This window comes from Thalassophryne amazonica, chromosome 12, assembly GCF_902500255.1.
Source record: "Thalassophryne amazonica chromosome 12, fThaAma1.1, whole genome shotgun sequence".
NCBI lineage: Eukaryota > Metazoa > Chordata > Actinopteri > Batrachoidiformes > Batrachoididae > Thalassophryne > Thalassophryne amazonica.
Genome location: NC_047114.1, coordinates 6,224,982 through 6,239,801, shown reverse-complemented (window position 1 = coordinate 6,239,801; position 14,820 = coordinate 6,224,982). Strand labels below are relative to the sequence as shown.

General features: G+C 41.3%; 1 protein-coding gene across 3 annotated transcripts in view; it reads right to left on the bottom strand.

Moving 5' to 3' along the window:
- pitrm1 (pitrilysin metallopeptidase 1) overlaps window positions 1-14,820 on the bottom strand; it is a 94,008-nt gene that overhangs the window by 57,568 nt on the left and 21,620 nt on the right. For all 3 annotated transcript variants that reach the window (XM_034182378.1, XM_034182379.1, XM_034182380.1), the window contains exons 9-15: window positions 11,625-11,713; window positions 11,242-11,370; window positions 10,415-10,528; window positions 10,244-10,340; window positions 3,992-4,126; window positions 3,365-3,503; window positions 899-1,015 (exon numbers count right to left, since the gene is read on the bottom strand). In XM_034182378.1, the coding sequence (XP_034038269.1) occupies window positions 899-1,015; window positions 3,365-3,503; window positions 3,992-4,126; window positions 10,244-10,340; window positions 10,415-10,528; window positions 11,242-11,370; window positions 11,625-11,713 (820 nt within the window). The remainder of the gene's footprint in view (window positions 1-898; window positions 1,016-3,364; window positions 3,504-3,991; window positions 4,127-10,243; window positions 10,341-10,414; window positions 10,529-11,241; window positions 11,371-11,624; window positions 11,714-14,820) is intronic.

The following is a 14,820-nucleotide window of genomic DNA, read 5'->3' as shown; positions in this document are numbered from 1 at the left end:
CGAACACGTATCCACATAAAACATCTTGATTTTGGAAAACGACATCTGAAAACACTTGAATTCCTTGTTGTGGCTGAAGAAACAAGTCCCTCTGTGTTTTTCTGCTGCAGGTGCATGTCTCAGCCTGAGGAAGCCGGTGTTAGCGCCTCACTCATTAACATCTTAGTGTTTACCACAGGCATCACTCGATTCTGTCTGCACAAGGTGAAATTAAATCCCATGACCCACGAAGACAAAAATAAAATAATGTTAAATTTACTCTGTTTTGCCTCTGTGTGGAGTGGAGATGCCGCACAACACCATATGTGCTGTGGACGATATGCTTCTCAATATAACTGTTCCACCTGCCAAACAAAGCGCCACCTGCGGTGGAAACGCAAACAAAGCAAGAATTAACTGTTCCGACACGTATGATGCAGCACTGACCCAAACCATTCAGTGGAAACAGGGCTGTTAGTATATGATGATTAAGTCGCCAAGGTGTGACAGCTGCATTAATGTATTAGCTGTACTCTCACGTATGCCAGCATTATTAATATGGCCGGCATACGCAGGCTAAATTGTCAAGGTGCGACAAAGAACAGGATATTTGTTCAGTTTTCCCGGCATATGCAAATCTGACCTGATTACATAATCACATAATCTAGCAACGTTTAGCAACAAGTCAGAGAATCACAATTTCTGGTGTTTTTTTTTTTTTTGGTCATGCTGGCTGTCCAGTACAACCAGAGAAGCGCACCACTGGAGCAACTCAGCACCTTGCTGAAGCGAAACTCAGCACTGGTCTCTCCCATGTTTACCCTGATAGTTGAAGGACTGTGCTGCATTTATTAGCTTAAACCCCCAGACCGGAACCAACGCTGCAAAGGCGGTGGTGCGAGGTCAGAGTGGACTCTACCTGCAGTACTGATCTGTATCGGAGTGATGGGGATTGTGGGTTGGATGTCTGACACTTTGAGTGCAGGCAGACAGGAGGCGTCGTGAATCTTACTCTGAGTCTCCAACAACTCCAAACCTTCAAGACAAGAGAAACACAACCACAATGTCACATTGAGCCCAAAACAAGTTCAACTTTCATAACAGTTCTGGATCAAAGCATAGTCATGGAAAGTTGACTGAAGGGGAAAAGTGTGGTCGGAAAAGATTCACAACCAACAGGGATGACAGCAGCCTTGAGACCATTGTCAAGCAAAGCCGATTCAAGAACTTCAGGGAGCTTCACGTGTGTTAGCCATAGCAGTTAGCGCACATGGTGGCTGCTTCAGAGCCGTTGACTCAACAACACTGTGTCATCTCTGAGGCAACAAAGATAAATGCTGCCACCACCAGCTATATCATCTTAAGACATTTTAACCTCTGGTTCTGTAACAAACCTAGACACCAAATCTGTCATTTCTATCCATGTTTTCATATCCAATTTTCCCAGAGTATGCAGTAAGTCACATTTTGTTTGTATATGGAACTCACAGCCTTTCCCTGGGGGTGAGTTTAACAACAGACAAGAGCTCAGTGCAGCACATGTGCACACCACAGCATGTGTTGTTACTTAACATAAAGACTTTTAAATCCCTAAAATAAGCAAGATAAATAAATAAATGTGCAGTGGACATTATTTCATGCAGATGAACACAGATTCATGAATCACAGCTTTGGAAACGCTACAAATGAGTGTCCATTTCATTTTTTTAATTGGCTCTTTAATTTGGGAGTTTTGTTCATCGCTGTAGCACACTTTTATTATTAGAGTGTTCCTGTTTAGTGTATTGAATCCCGGTGAAGCCCCATACAGGTCCATCTAAAAAAAGTTAGAATATCATGAACAAGTTAAATATTTTTGTCAGATACTTCAGAAAGTGAAATATTTATATATTCCAGACTCTTTACATATAAACTAAAATGTTTCAAACATTTTTATTTTAATTTTGACAACAGTCACTTGCTTAAAAATAGAAAATGCATATCTCAAAATATTAGAATATTTTATTTCAAGTCACTATTTACACAGTATGAATCTCTCAAATGTGGTCAGTGCACACAACCACAATCACAGGGAAGACTGCTGAAGTGACAGATGTTCAGACGACACTCACAGACACCATCCACAGGGAGGTTAAGCCACAGATTCAGACCACAAAGTGTGGTCGGAAAAGATGCACAAACAACAGGGATGACAGCAGCCTCGAGAACATTGTCAAGCAAAGCAGATTCAAGAACTTCAGGGAGCTTCACATGAAGTGGACTGAGGTAGTCAGTGCATCAAGAGCAACAAGTGCATCAAGAGAATACACACAGATGTGTCCAGGAAATGGGCTACAAGTGTTGGGCAAGCTACTCCTGAGCCAGAGACAATGTCAGAAACATCTTACCTGGGCTAAGGAGAAAAAGAACTGTATGGTTGCTCAGTAGGCCAAAGTCCTCTTTTCAGATGAAAGTAAATTCTACATTTCATTTGGAAATCAAGGTCCCAGAGTCTGGAGAAGGAGTGGAGAGACACAAAAGCCAAGCTGCCTGAAGTTCAGTGTGATGTCAATTGCTGACATTGGTCCACTGTGTTTTATCAATCAATCAATGAATTTTATTTATATAGCGCCAAATCACAACAAACAGTTGCCCCAAGGCACTTTATATTGTAAGGCAAGGCCATACAATAATTACGTAAAAACCCCAACGGTCAAAACGACCCCCTGTGAGCAAGCACTTGGCGACAGTGGGAAGGAAAAACTCCCTTTTAACAGGAAGAAACCTCCAGCAGAACCAGGCTCAGGGAGGGGCAGTCTTCTGCTGGGACTGGTTGGGGCTGAGGGGAGAGAATCAGGAAAAAGACATGCTGTGGAGGGGAGCAGAGATCGATCACTAATGATTAAATGCAGAGTGGTGCATACAGAGCAAAAAGAGAAAGAAACACTCAGTGCATCATGGGAACCCCCCAGCAGTCTAAGTCTATAGCAGCATAACTAAGGGATGGTTCAGGGTCACCTGATCCAGCCCTAACTATAAGCTTTAGCAAAAAGGAAAGTTTTAAGCCTAATCTTAAAAGTAAAGAGGGTGTCTGTCTCCCTGATCTGAATTGGGAGCTGGTTCCACAGGAGAGGAGCCTGAAAGCTGAAGGCTCTGCCTCCCATTCTACTCTTACAAACCCTAAGAACTACAAGTAAGCCTGCAGTCTGAGAGCGAAGCGCTCTATTGGGGTGATATGGTACACACATACAATCCTTTATCTTCTTGCAGAGTTTCAACATTTTGTTACTGAGTCCTACATTTCGATAAATGTGCCCTCCATTGTGGCCTCAGCAACAGTTTTACAACTTGTTTATTCGACAAAACATGATTAGCAAAATGAGGGACACTCAGAATAAATGATTACCTTTCTCATAGAGTTCCTTTTTCTCGCTGTCAGACAGCCTTCGGATCTTTTTCTGCAGTTTTTCCTCCTCTGCGTTGATCACGTTGTCCAGGTAGGCCTCATCTGGACTCATGGACAGCGTCAGTCTGTGAGTGTTGTCCTGCATGGAGAGGAGGATCCACCAAGGACAAGTTAAAGGTGGACAAACCGAACAGAGACTTCATGAAATCAACCATCTATCCTACTGGCATGGCAACCAGTGAAACAACCAGTTGTAGCAGGAAGGTCAAACTTTATGCAGATGACAGATATATATATATACACACACATATATATATATATATATATATATATATATATATATATATATATATTCTTAGGACACCAAACTGTCTTATTACCATCAATTAATTCTCTTCAGCTACATGTAACAGGTTGGCATTGTTTGTCCACTTCAAAGACAGATTAATGAAATGCATAAAACAGTTTTCTGTCACCTCTAACATATTTAGATTCTTGCCTCACATAGGCTGATGGAAACTGTTACTGTTATTCCTTCAAGGACGGAAAAACAAATAATGTTTTTAATTTAACAGCTTGACACGTGAATGGCAGACAGACAGTTCAAACTGGTTCAGTTGTATTCACCTTGAAGTAATGCTGGACTTTGTCCTGTAGGAAGCAGGGGTTTTCTTTCAGTGCCTGTCTGAACTTAGAAACGTTCTCATTGACTTGCAGCAGCTCCACCGGGTTGCCATCATGGTTCCACGATGGTGCGATATACTAGTGAGAACCACACATATTTAAAATTAAATTAATAAATGTCCTTAACAGGGAGAGATGCTCCGACAGTTATAACGCATCCACTGGGGGAAAAAGATGATAAAACAGCGTTCATCCAAAGAAAAATAAATATTTTTTTAAATACGTTTTAATTATCCAGTAAGTCAATTCCAATTTTATTTATAGTGCACATTTTATCAATTTTTCATAACTTCAGAGGAGAAAATAATAAATTCACAGCCCCTGTGAAAAAGGAGAAAAAATAAATCAACATAAATAAAAACAAGGGAAAGACGATGATGAGGTAAATAAATGTCAGCAGCTGTGACGGGGCTGACGGTTTGGATATTGGCTTGAATTTACATTATGGTGACTTGATGAAGGTGGAAGAAAGAAGTCCACTAGTTGTTAAAGCTCTTTTGAAAAGTTAAAGTAAAAATAAGATCAAGAGACCCTGAAGTCATGAAGTAATTCTGACCAAATATGAGGAAAGTGAAATTTTAGTAATTTGTGTGTAAAAGAAAGTACGCCCTTTCTGCTGCTCCCACAGAGTGTTCAATCAAGGACAGTCTGTACCAAATTTCAGAAAAATTGTACAAACGATTTCTGAGAAAATCTGTCGACCACATACACACATGCCAAAACTCGCTTCCATCATTCAAAGGACTAAAACTGTGCGATTCTCGCTGCTTCCTGCAAAATAATGACCGACAAACATGGTATCAAAGTAAACGGAAACCTCAGCTCCAGCAGCAGTATTGTTCTGCTGTAGAGAGATAAACAAAATGTGTTTATGATCGAAGTTAAAACTAAATTTGATGTCCTTCACAAAAATAGATCTGAAAACAAGCAAACAAACTGTGTTCAAAGTTAGTGCATGTTATGGTACTTATCGCTTCCACAGATACACTCGATTACTCAGGATTCACAGCCTGCTTTGGCCAGTACTCGGACACATGTATACTCCATTTGTCCACAGGAAACCATATCATCTTATCTCCAGCCGTGGACACGCCCGTGTTCTCAATAAGGTTTATTAAAAAAACAAACCAACAGACAGACAACAAGAAGAAAGCAGAACTGAAGTATCGTCTGCACTAATCCATGTCTCCCTGGCCAAACACTGAGAAGCGTAACAGTGACAAGTGACACTTTTCTGCAATCAATCAATCAATCAATTTTTTTTATATAGCGCCAAATCACAACAAACAGTTGCCCCAAGGCGCTTTATATTGTAAGGCAAGGCCATACAATAATTATGTAAAACCCCAACGGTCAAAACGACCCCCTGTGAGCAAGCACTTGGCTACAGTGGGAAGGAAAAACTCCCTTTTAACAGGAAGAAACCTCCAGCAGAACCAGGCTCAGGGAGGGGCAGTCTTCTGCTGGGACTGGTTGGGGCTGAGGGAGAGAACCAGGAAAAAGACATGCTGTGGAGGGGAGCAGAGATCGATCACTAATGATTAAATGCAGAGTGGTGCATACAGAGCAAAAAGAGAAAGAAACAGTGCATCATGGGAACCCCCCAGCAGTCTACGTCTATAGCAGCATAACTAAGGGATGGTTCAGGGTCACCTGATCCAGCCCTAACTATAAGCTTTAGCAAAAAGGAAAGTTTTAAGCCTAATCTTAAAAGTAGAGAGGGTGTCTGTCTCCCTGATCTGAATTGGGAGCTGGTTCCACAGGAGAGGAGCCTGAAAGCTGAAGGCTCTGCCTCCCATTCTACTCTTACAAACCCAAGGAACTACAAGTAAGCCTGCAGTCTGAGAGCGAAGCGCTCTATTGGGGTGATATGGTACTACGAGGTCCCTAAGATAAGATGGGACCTGATTATTCAAAACCTTATAAGTAAGAAGAAGAATTTTAAATTCTATTCTAGAATTAACAGGAAGCCAATGAAGAGAGGCCAATATAGGTGAGATATGCTCTCTCCTTCTAGTCCCCGTCAGTACTCTAGCTGCAGCATTTTGAATTAACTGAAGGCTTTTTAGGGAACTTTTAGGACAACCTGATAATAATGAATTACAATAGTCCAGCCTAGAGGAAATAAATGCATGAATTAGTTTTTCAGCATCACTCTGAGACAAGACCTTTCTGATTTTAGAGATATTGCGTAAATGCAAAAAAGCAGTCCTACATATTTGTTTAATATGCGCTTTGAATGACATATCCTGATCAAAAATGACTCCAAGATTTCTCACAGTATTACTAGAGGTCAGGGTAATGCCATCCAGAGTAAGGATCTGGTTAGACACCATGTTTCTAAGATTTGTGGGGCCAAGTACAATAACTTCAGTTTTATCTGAGTTTAAAAGCAGGAAATTAGAGGTCATCCATGTCTTTATGTCTGTAAGACAATCCTGCAGTTTAGCTAATTGGTGTGTGTCCTCTGGCTTCATGGATAGATAAAGCTGGGTATCATCTGCGTAACAATGAAAATTTAAGCAATACCGTCTAATAATACTGCCTAAGGGAAGCATATATAAAGTGAATAAAATTGGTCCTAGCACAGAACCTTGTGGAACTCCATAATTAACTTTAGTCTGTGAAGAAGATTCCCCATTTACATGAACAAATTGTAATCTATTAGACAAATATGATTCAAACCACCGCAGCGCAGTGCCTTTAATACCTATGGCATGCTCTAATCTCTGTAATAAAATTTTATGGTCAACAGTATCAAAAGCAGCACTGAGGTCTAACAGAACAAGCACAGAGATGAGTCCACTGTCCAAGGCCATAAGAAGATCATTTGTAACCTTCACTAATGCTGTTTCTGTACTATGATGAATTCTAAAACCTGACTGAAACTCTTCAAATAGACCATTCCTCTGCAGATGATCAGTTAGCTGTTTTACAACTACCCTTTCAAGAATTTTTGAGAGAAAAGGAAGGTTGGAGATTGGCCTATAATTAGCTAAGATAGCTGGGTCAAGTGATGGCTTTTTAAGTAATGGTTTAATTACTGCCACCTTAAAAGCCTGTGGTACATAGCCAACTAACAAAGATAGATTGATCATATTTAAGATCGAAGCATTAAATAATGGTAGGGCTTCCTTGAGCAGCCTGGTAGGAATGGGGTCTAATAAACATGTTGATGGTTTGGATGAAGTAACTAATGAAAATAACTCAGACAGAACAATCGGAGAGAAAGAGTCTAACCAAATACCGGCATCACTGAAAGCAGCCAAAGATAACGATACGTCTTTGGGATGGTTATGAGTAATTTTTTCTCTAATAGTTAAAATTTTGTTAGCAAAGAAAGTCATGAAGTCATTACTAGTTAAAGTTAATGGAATACTCAGCTCAATAGAGCTCTGACTCTTTGTCAGCCTGGCTACAGTGCTGAAAAGAAACCTGGGGTTGTTCTTATTTTCTTCAATTAGTGATGAGTAGAAAGATGTCCTAGCTTTACGGAGGGCTTTTTTATAGAGCAACAGACTCTTTTTCCAGGCTAAGTGAAGATCTTCTAAATTAGTGAGACGCCATTTCCTCTCCAACTTACGGGTTATCTGCTTTAAGCTACGAGTTTGTGAGTTATACCACAGAGTCAGACACTTCTGATTTAAAGCTCTCTTTTTCAGAGGAGCTACAGCATCCAAAGTTGTCTTCAATGAGGATGTAAAACTATTGACGAGATACTCTATCTCCCTTACAGAGTTTAGGTAGCTACTCTGCACTGTGTTGTTATATGGCATTAGAGAACATAAAGAAGGAATCATATCCTTAAACCTAGTTACAGCGCTTTCTGAAAGACTTCTAGTGTAATGAAACTTATTCCCTACTGCTGGGTAGTCCATCAGAGTAAATGTAAATGTTATTAAGAAATGATCAGACAGAAGGGAGTTTTCAGGGAATACTGTTAAGTCTTCTATTTCCATACCATAAGTCAGAACAAGATCTAAGATATGATTAAAGTGGTGGGTGGACTCATTTACTTTTTGAGCAAAGCCAATAGAGTCTAATAATAGATTAAATGCAGTGTTGAGGCTGTCATCCTCAGCATCTGTGTGGATGTTAAAATCGCCCACTATAATTATCTTATCTGAGCTAAGCACTAAGTCAGACAAAAGGTCTGAAAATTCACAGAGAAACTCACAGTAACGACCAGGTGGACGATAGATAATAACAAATAAAACTGGTTTTTGGGACTTCCAATTTGGATGGACAAGACTAAGAGACAAGCTTTCAAATGAATTAAAGCTCTGTCTGGGTTTTTGATTAATTAATAAGCTGGAATGGAAGATTGCTGCTAATCCTCCGCCCCGGCCCGTGCTACGAGCCTTCTGACAGTTAGTGTGACTCGGGGGTGTTGACTCATTTAAACTAACATATTCATCCTGCTGTAACCAGGTTTCTGTTAGGCAGAATAAATCAATATGTTGATCAATTATTATATCATTTACCAACAGGGACTTAGAAGAGAGAGACCTAATGTTTAATAGACCACATTTAACTGTTTTAGTCTGTGGTGCAGTTGAAGGTGCTATATTATTTTTTCTTTTTGAATTTTTATGATTAAATAGATTTTTGCTGGTTATTGGTAGTCTGGGAGCAAGCACCGTCTCTACGGGGATGGGGTAATGAGGGGATGGCAGGGGGAGAGAAGCTGCAGAGAGGTGTGTAAGACTACAACTCTGCTTCCTGGTCCCAACCCTGGATAGTCACGGTTTGGAGGATTTAAGATAATTGGCCAGATTTCTAGAAATGAGAGCTGCTCCATCCAAAGTGGGATGGATGCCGTCTCTCCTAACAAGACCAGGTTTTCCCCAGAAGCTTTGCCAATTATCTATGAAGCCCACCTCATTTTTTTGGACACCACTCAGACAACCAGCAATTCAAGGAGAACATGCGGCTAAACATGTCACTCCCGGTCCGATTGGGGAGGGGCCCAGAGAAAACTACAGAGTCCGACATTGTTTTTGCAAAGTTACACACCGATTTAATGTTAATTTTAGTGACCTCCGATTGGCGTAACCGGGTGTCATTACTGCCGACGTGAATTACAATCTTACCAAATTTACGCTTAGCCTTAGCCAGCAGTTTCAAATTTCCTTCAATGTCGCCTGCTCTGGCCCCCGGAAGACAATTGACTATGGTTGCTGGTGTCGCTAACTTCACATTTCTCAAAACAGAGTCGCCAATAACCAGAGTTTGATCCTCGGCGGGTGTGTCGCCGAGTGGGGAAAAACGGTTAGAGATGTGAACGGGTTGGCGGTGTACACGGGGCTTCTGTTTAGGGCTACGCTTCCTCCTCACAGTCACCCAGTCAGCCTGCTTTCCCGGCTGCTCGGGATCTGCCAGGGGGGAACTAACGGCGGTTAAGCTACCTTGGTCTGCACCGACTACAGGGGCCTGGCTAACTGTAGAATTTTCCAAGGTGCGGAGCCGAGTCTCCAATTCGCCCAGCCTGGCCTCCAAAGCTACGAATAAGCTACACTTATTACAAGTACCGTTACTGCTAAAGGAGGCCGAGGAATAACTAAACATTTCACACCCAGAGCAGAAAAGTGCGGGAGAGACAGGAGAAGCCGCCATGCTAAATCGGCTAAGAGCTAGTAGCTACGCTAAGCTAGCGGATTCCTAAAAACACGCAAAGTGAATAATGTGTAAATAATTTATAGGTTATTCAGCAGAAGGAGTGCTTTAGTTAAGGCACGTAAAGATTACACTGGGAAACAAATCGTAATCTAGATAACTAGATCAATCTAACTGCGCAGAGTAAACAGCTAACAGATACAGAAAAACACCGCTGTGCTCCGGAACAGGAAGTGATACAATACCGCAGTGAGAGCCAACCACCAGTAGAGGCCTAAACAGGCGCCTCTCAGCTCTCAGTACACTGTACTGTGTAAGTGCCTTCTGCAGAAGGCACTTACACAGTACAGTTCAGCGAGTTTGACCTTTTGACCCCAAAATTAAGAGGCTTCTTGGGGTCACTATGCATAATGAATACACCAAGTTTGGTAACAATCGGGCCAGTACATAGGAAGTAATTTCACTCACAAGTGAAATGCTGCAGGACTGAGTGAGTGCACTGTGGTAAAAACACAGACTGCTAACACAGATGGTTTGTAATTCCAGTGAATTATTTCATGTGACCAGCTGTAAGCTCACCGAGGCCAGAGCCAGGCCGAAGTTGGTTGACTGGTGTTTCATTTGGATCTCAATCTTATGGAGGAGCGCCTCAATCCTCTCCTCTTTGAAGCCGTTCCTGTGTTGGACGATAAATGTGTTGATCTTATGGGGAGAATCGAGAACGCTGCAGCTAACCAAGTTCATTCTCACTCTATGATTTCGTCGATGGTTTGACTGATGATGTGTTTGACCCGTTCTGTGTCCTCCTCTGAGATTCCCTGCAGTCCGACACTGAAAGACGCCTCTTTGGTGCTGCTGTTATACCTGCAGAACAGATCCCATCAATGTCAGAAATGTTTCAAAGCAGACACTGAAAGGAAAAAGGCATCTGTAAATACATTTGTCCTGGTGATTCTAAACAATGAGCAAGATGGACAAATAAATGTGCATTGGACAACGTAGTGGACAATTGAACAAAAGAAATCGTTAGATGGACAGAGACTTCTGTTCCACAGCAACATGGAGAGGTGAAAAGCAGATTCATGCAGGAAGCCCTCAGCCTGTGGTGCGTAACATAAGGACTGTTAAATTCCAAAAGGAAGCAAGATGGACAAATAAATGTGCCCTGGACAAAATACTGGATGTTATTTGGATAAAATAAACTGTCAGATGAACACAGATTACTAGCAAACAGTACTGGAATCACTACAATAAAAATGTAAATCCACTGGGTTTTTTAAAACCAGCTCTTTAATTTGGGATTTTTGTGCACTGTTATAAGGTATTCTTATTATTGCTGTTTATTCTTTTATTATTAGAGTTTATTTTAGTTAGTGCTTTGACTCCTGGGAAAGCCTTTTATAAATGGTTATTATTATCCATATTATAATAGCCAAGTGGCCAGTGTCTGTGTGTGTGTGCACAATTGTGTTGTGTTAGAAAGTTTTTGTGCCGTGGTGTATATAAACATATGGCCTCAACTGTATGTTCAGTTTCAGTGTGGCACTGCTGTGGTGTCTTAAAGCTCATGAACAAACCCGACGACAGAGGAGAAGTCGTTTCCAATCTTGGGTTCGATGAGAGCTTTGTAGAAGGGAGAGTTTGGTCCAGAGATCATCAGAGAAGACAGCAGGCTGAGGGTGAATGCTTCAAATGTATCCGTGATGCTGCACAGGGAAACCAGGACCAAAGGTCAGAGGTCAGCAAAAGCTTTAGAGCACAGCCAATCATAAAGGTGAGCTCCACAGCGGTACTCAGAAGTTGTCTGGGATGTCACTAACTGGTTTGAATGATCATGCAGGACCATAGCCAGACAATTTTTCTGAAGAAACTGTTTTTATACCGTATTTACAGGATCACAACTAAACAAATAAAAATTTTTAAAAAATTGCATCCATTAGCATAAACAGCACTATCTTACTCTCCCAGCAGGTAGCTCACACACAAAGTGTTCTGCCTGTTTGGATCTGGAGCCAGAACATCAGGACTGCAGGTCACATGATCCTCTCTCTGCAGAAAAATAGAATTCAATAAAAAAATATCAAAATGGACCACTATATTACAGTAAAACTTGCATAAAATGGATTCAAGTAAACCAACGAACTTTGTCCGTTATAATTGAAATCGGTTATATGCATAAAATGGACAAAATCCGTTGCCTATCTAATATGTATGTCGTGGACATGAAGCTCTTCATCATCTCACCATGTCATTTAGGTCCCTAAGACTCTTTTTTTCAGTAAGTGCTTCGGTGGAGCATGAGAATGGCTGAAACCTTTCAGCCCCCCCCCCCCCCCCCCCCAGACCCCCACATTTTGCTTGATGTACAACTTCAGTTGTTCAACAGTTCGGGGTCTCCGTTGTCGTATTTTGCGCTTCATAATGCGCCACACATTTTCAATGGGCGACAGGTCTGGACTGCAGGCAGGCCAGTCTAGTACCCGCACTCTTACTACGAAGCCACGCTGTTGTAACACGTGCAGAATGTGGCTTGGCATTGTCTTGCTGAAATAAGCAGGGACGTCCCTGAAAAAGACGTTGCTTGGATGGCAGCATGTGTTGCTCCAAAACCTGGATGTACCTTTCAGCATTGATGGTGCCATCACAGATGTGTAAGTTGTCCATGTCATGGGCACTAACACACCCCCATACCGTCACAGATGCTGGCTTTTGAACTTTGCACTGGTAACAATCTGGATGGTCTTTTTCCTCTTTTGTCCAGAGGACACAACGTCCATGATTTTCCAAAAACAATTTGAAATGTGGACTCATCAGACCACAGCACACTTTTCCACTTTGCATCTGTCCTTTTCAAATGCGAAGGCGGCGGCGTTTCTGGATGTTGTTGATGTATGGCTTTCACTTTGCATGGTAGAGTTTTAACTTGCACTTGTAGATGTAGCAACGTACTGTGTTAACTGACAACGGTTTTCTGAAGTGTTCCTGAGCCCACGCAGTAAGATCCTTTACACAATGATGATGGTTTTTAATAACATGCCGCCTGAGGGATCAAAGGTCACGGGCATTCAATGTTGGTTTTCGGCCTTGCTGCTTACATGTAGAAAGTTCTCCAGATTCTCTGAATCTTCTGATTATATTATTGACTGTAGATGATGGAATCCCTAAATTCCCTGCAACTGAACATTGAAAAACATTGTTCTTAAACTGTTGGACTATTTTTTCACCCAGTTGTTCACAAAGTGGTGATCCTCACCCCATCTTTGCTTGTGAACGGCTGAGACTTTTGGAGATGCTCCTTTTATACACAATCATGACACTCACCTGTTTCCAATTAACCTGTTCACCTGTGGAACGTTCCAAACAGGTGTTCTTTGATCATTCATCAACTTTCCCAGTCTTTTGTTGCCACTGTCACAGCTTTTATGAAACATGTTGCAGGCATCCATTTCAAAGTGAGCAAATATTTGCACAAAAACAATAAAGTTTATCAGTTTGGACATTAAATATCTTGTCTTTGTGGTGTATTCAATTGAATATAGGTTGAAGAGGATTTGCAAATCGTATTCTGTTTTTATTTACATTTTACACAACGTTCCAACTTCATTGGAATTGGGGTTGTAAATTAATACTCAAACTTTTCAGCTAGTTGACAGTGGGGCTGTACAATATGGCCAAATTATCATATCGCAATATTGTCATATGATATACAATATGACTATGATTTCACACGAAACAACACTGGAAATTAAACATTCTTAAACAAAACAGCAATAATACCACACTCATTTTCCACTCATAAGGTTAGGATACAGTGCCATCCAAAAGTACTGGAACACTTGGTATTTCACACATATGTTCAATGTCGCTGACATTAATGAGTGATGCTCTTCACTATGTGCATATATATATCATCAAACAGTAATTTAAAATTGAATAATTGGTGCAGAACTTACCATCGGTTTGTGGCTTTTTACAACAATGTTGTCCAGTCTGTGGCTGCTTCGTCTACCATGGGCAGATTTTTTTTTTGCGTCATTTGCAGTTTGTGTCTTCGTCTACCACCGGTTTGTGGCTTTTTACGACAATCTTGTCTGGTTTGTGGCTTTGTTTACCATGGGCAACGTTTTTGTGCCATTTCTGTTTTGTGGGCTCGTCTACCATCGGTTTGCGGCTTTTTACGCCTTTTTATGACAATGTTGTGTGGTTTGTGGCTTTTTCCCCTATGGGCAGATTGTAGGTCTGGGCGATATATTGATTTTATGAATTAATTCAAGTTTTTTGTTGCGGACGATTTAAAAAATAAAAAATTCGAGTTTTTTCTCCTCTTGCTGCGGTGCACCTTTTTGTCCCCAGGACCTTCCGTAGCTCCCCCCTTCCCGTCCTGTTTCCTTCACACAATAACAAACATGGCTAACTGCTAATTAAGAGTGAGTTTCATTAGTGGTTTGGGATTGCTGCGACAGACATGGACCAAGTGTCCGCACGCTGCAAAGTTTGTCTAAAGCCCACTGCAACAACACGCAGCCGCACAAAAAAAAACTTATTCCAGCATCTAGAACAGAGGCATCCAGCTGCGTGGCAGAAATACCACACTTTACGAGGGGAACAAGAGCACAAACTCCTGCTAAAAAGCAGCTTACTCTGGTGGAATCATTTGCCCAAATGGAGCGAAATGGAGCCTAATAATCACCAAATGGGGGTAAAAAGTAACGAAATAGGGCAGACTGACTGACCCAGACTGACTCCAAATATGATTCAATTAATTACTTTTATTTAATTTTTTTAAGTAAAATGGGAACTGATAATAATGAAACGGGGTAAAATGTCACAAAATGGAGCAGACTGACTCCTTCACTCGTATAAAGCAAGAAATATCTGTGTGTGTATGTGGCTAGCATATCTCTCTGTCAGATCGACCTCAGCTTTCGGTTATAGCTTGCACATGGCATGATAATTTTCAAAATCTTTATTTTGACATTGTAACATTAAATGGTAAATGGACTGCATTTATATAGCGCTTTTCCATCTGCATCAGACGCTCAAAGCGCTTTACAATTATGCCTCACATTCACCCCGATGTCAGGGTGCTGCCATACAAGGCGCTCACTACACACCGGGAGCAATAGGGGATTAAAGGCCTTGCCCAAGGGCCCTTA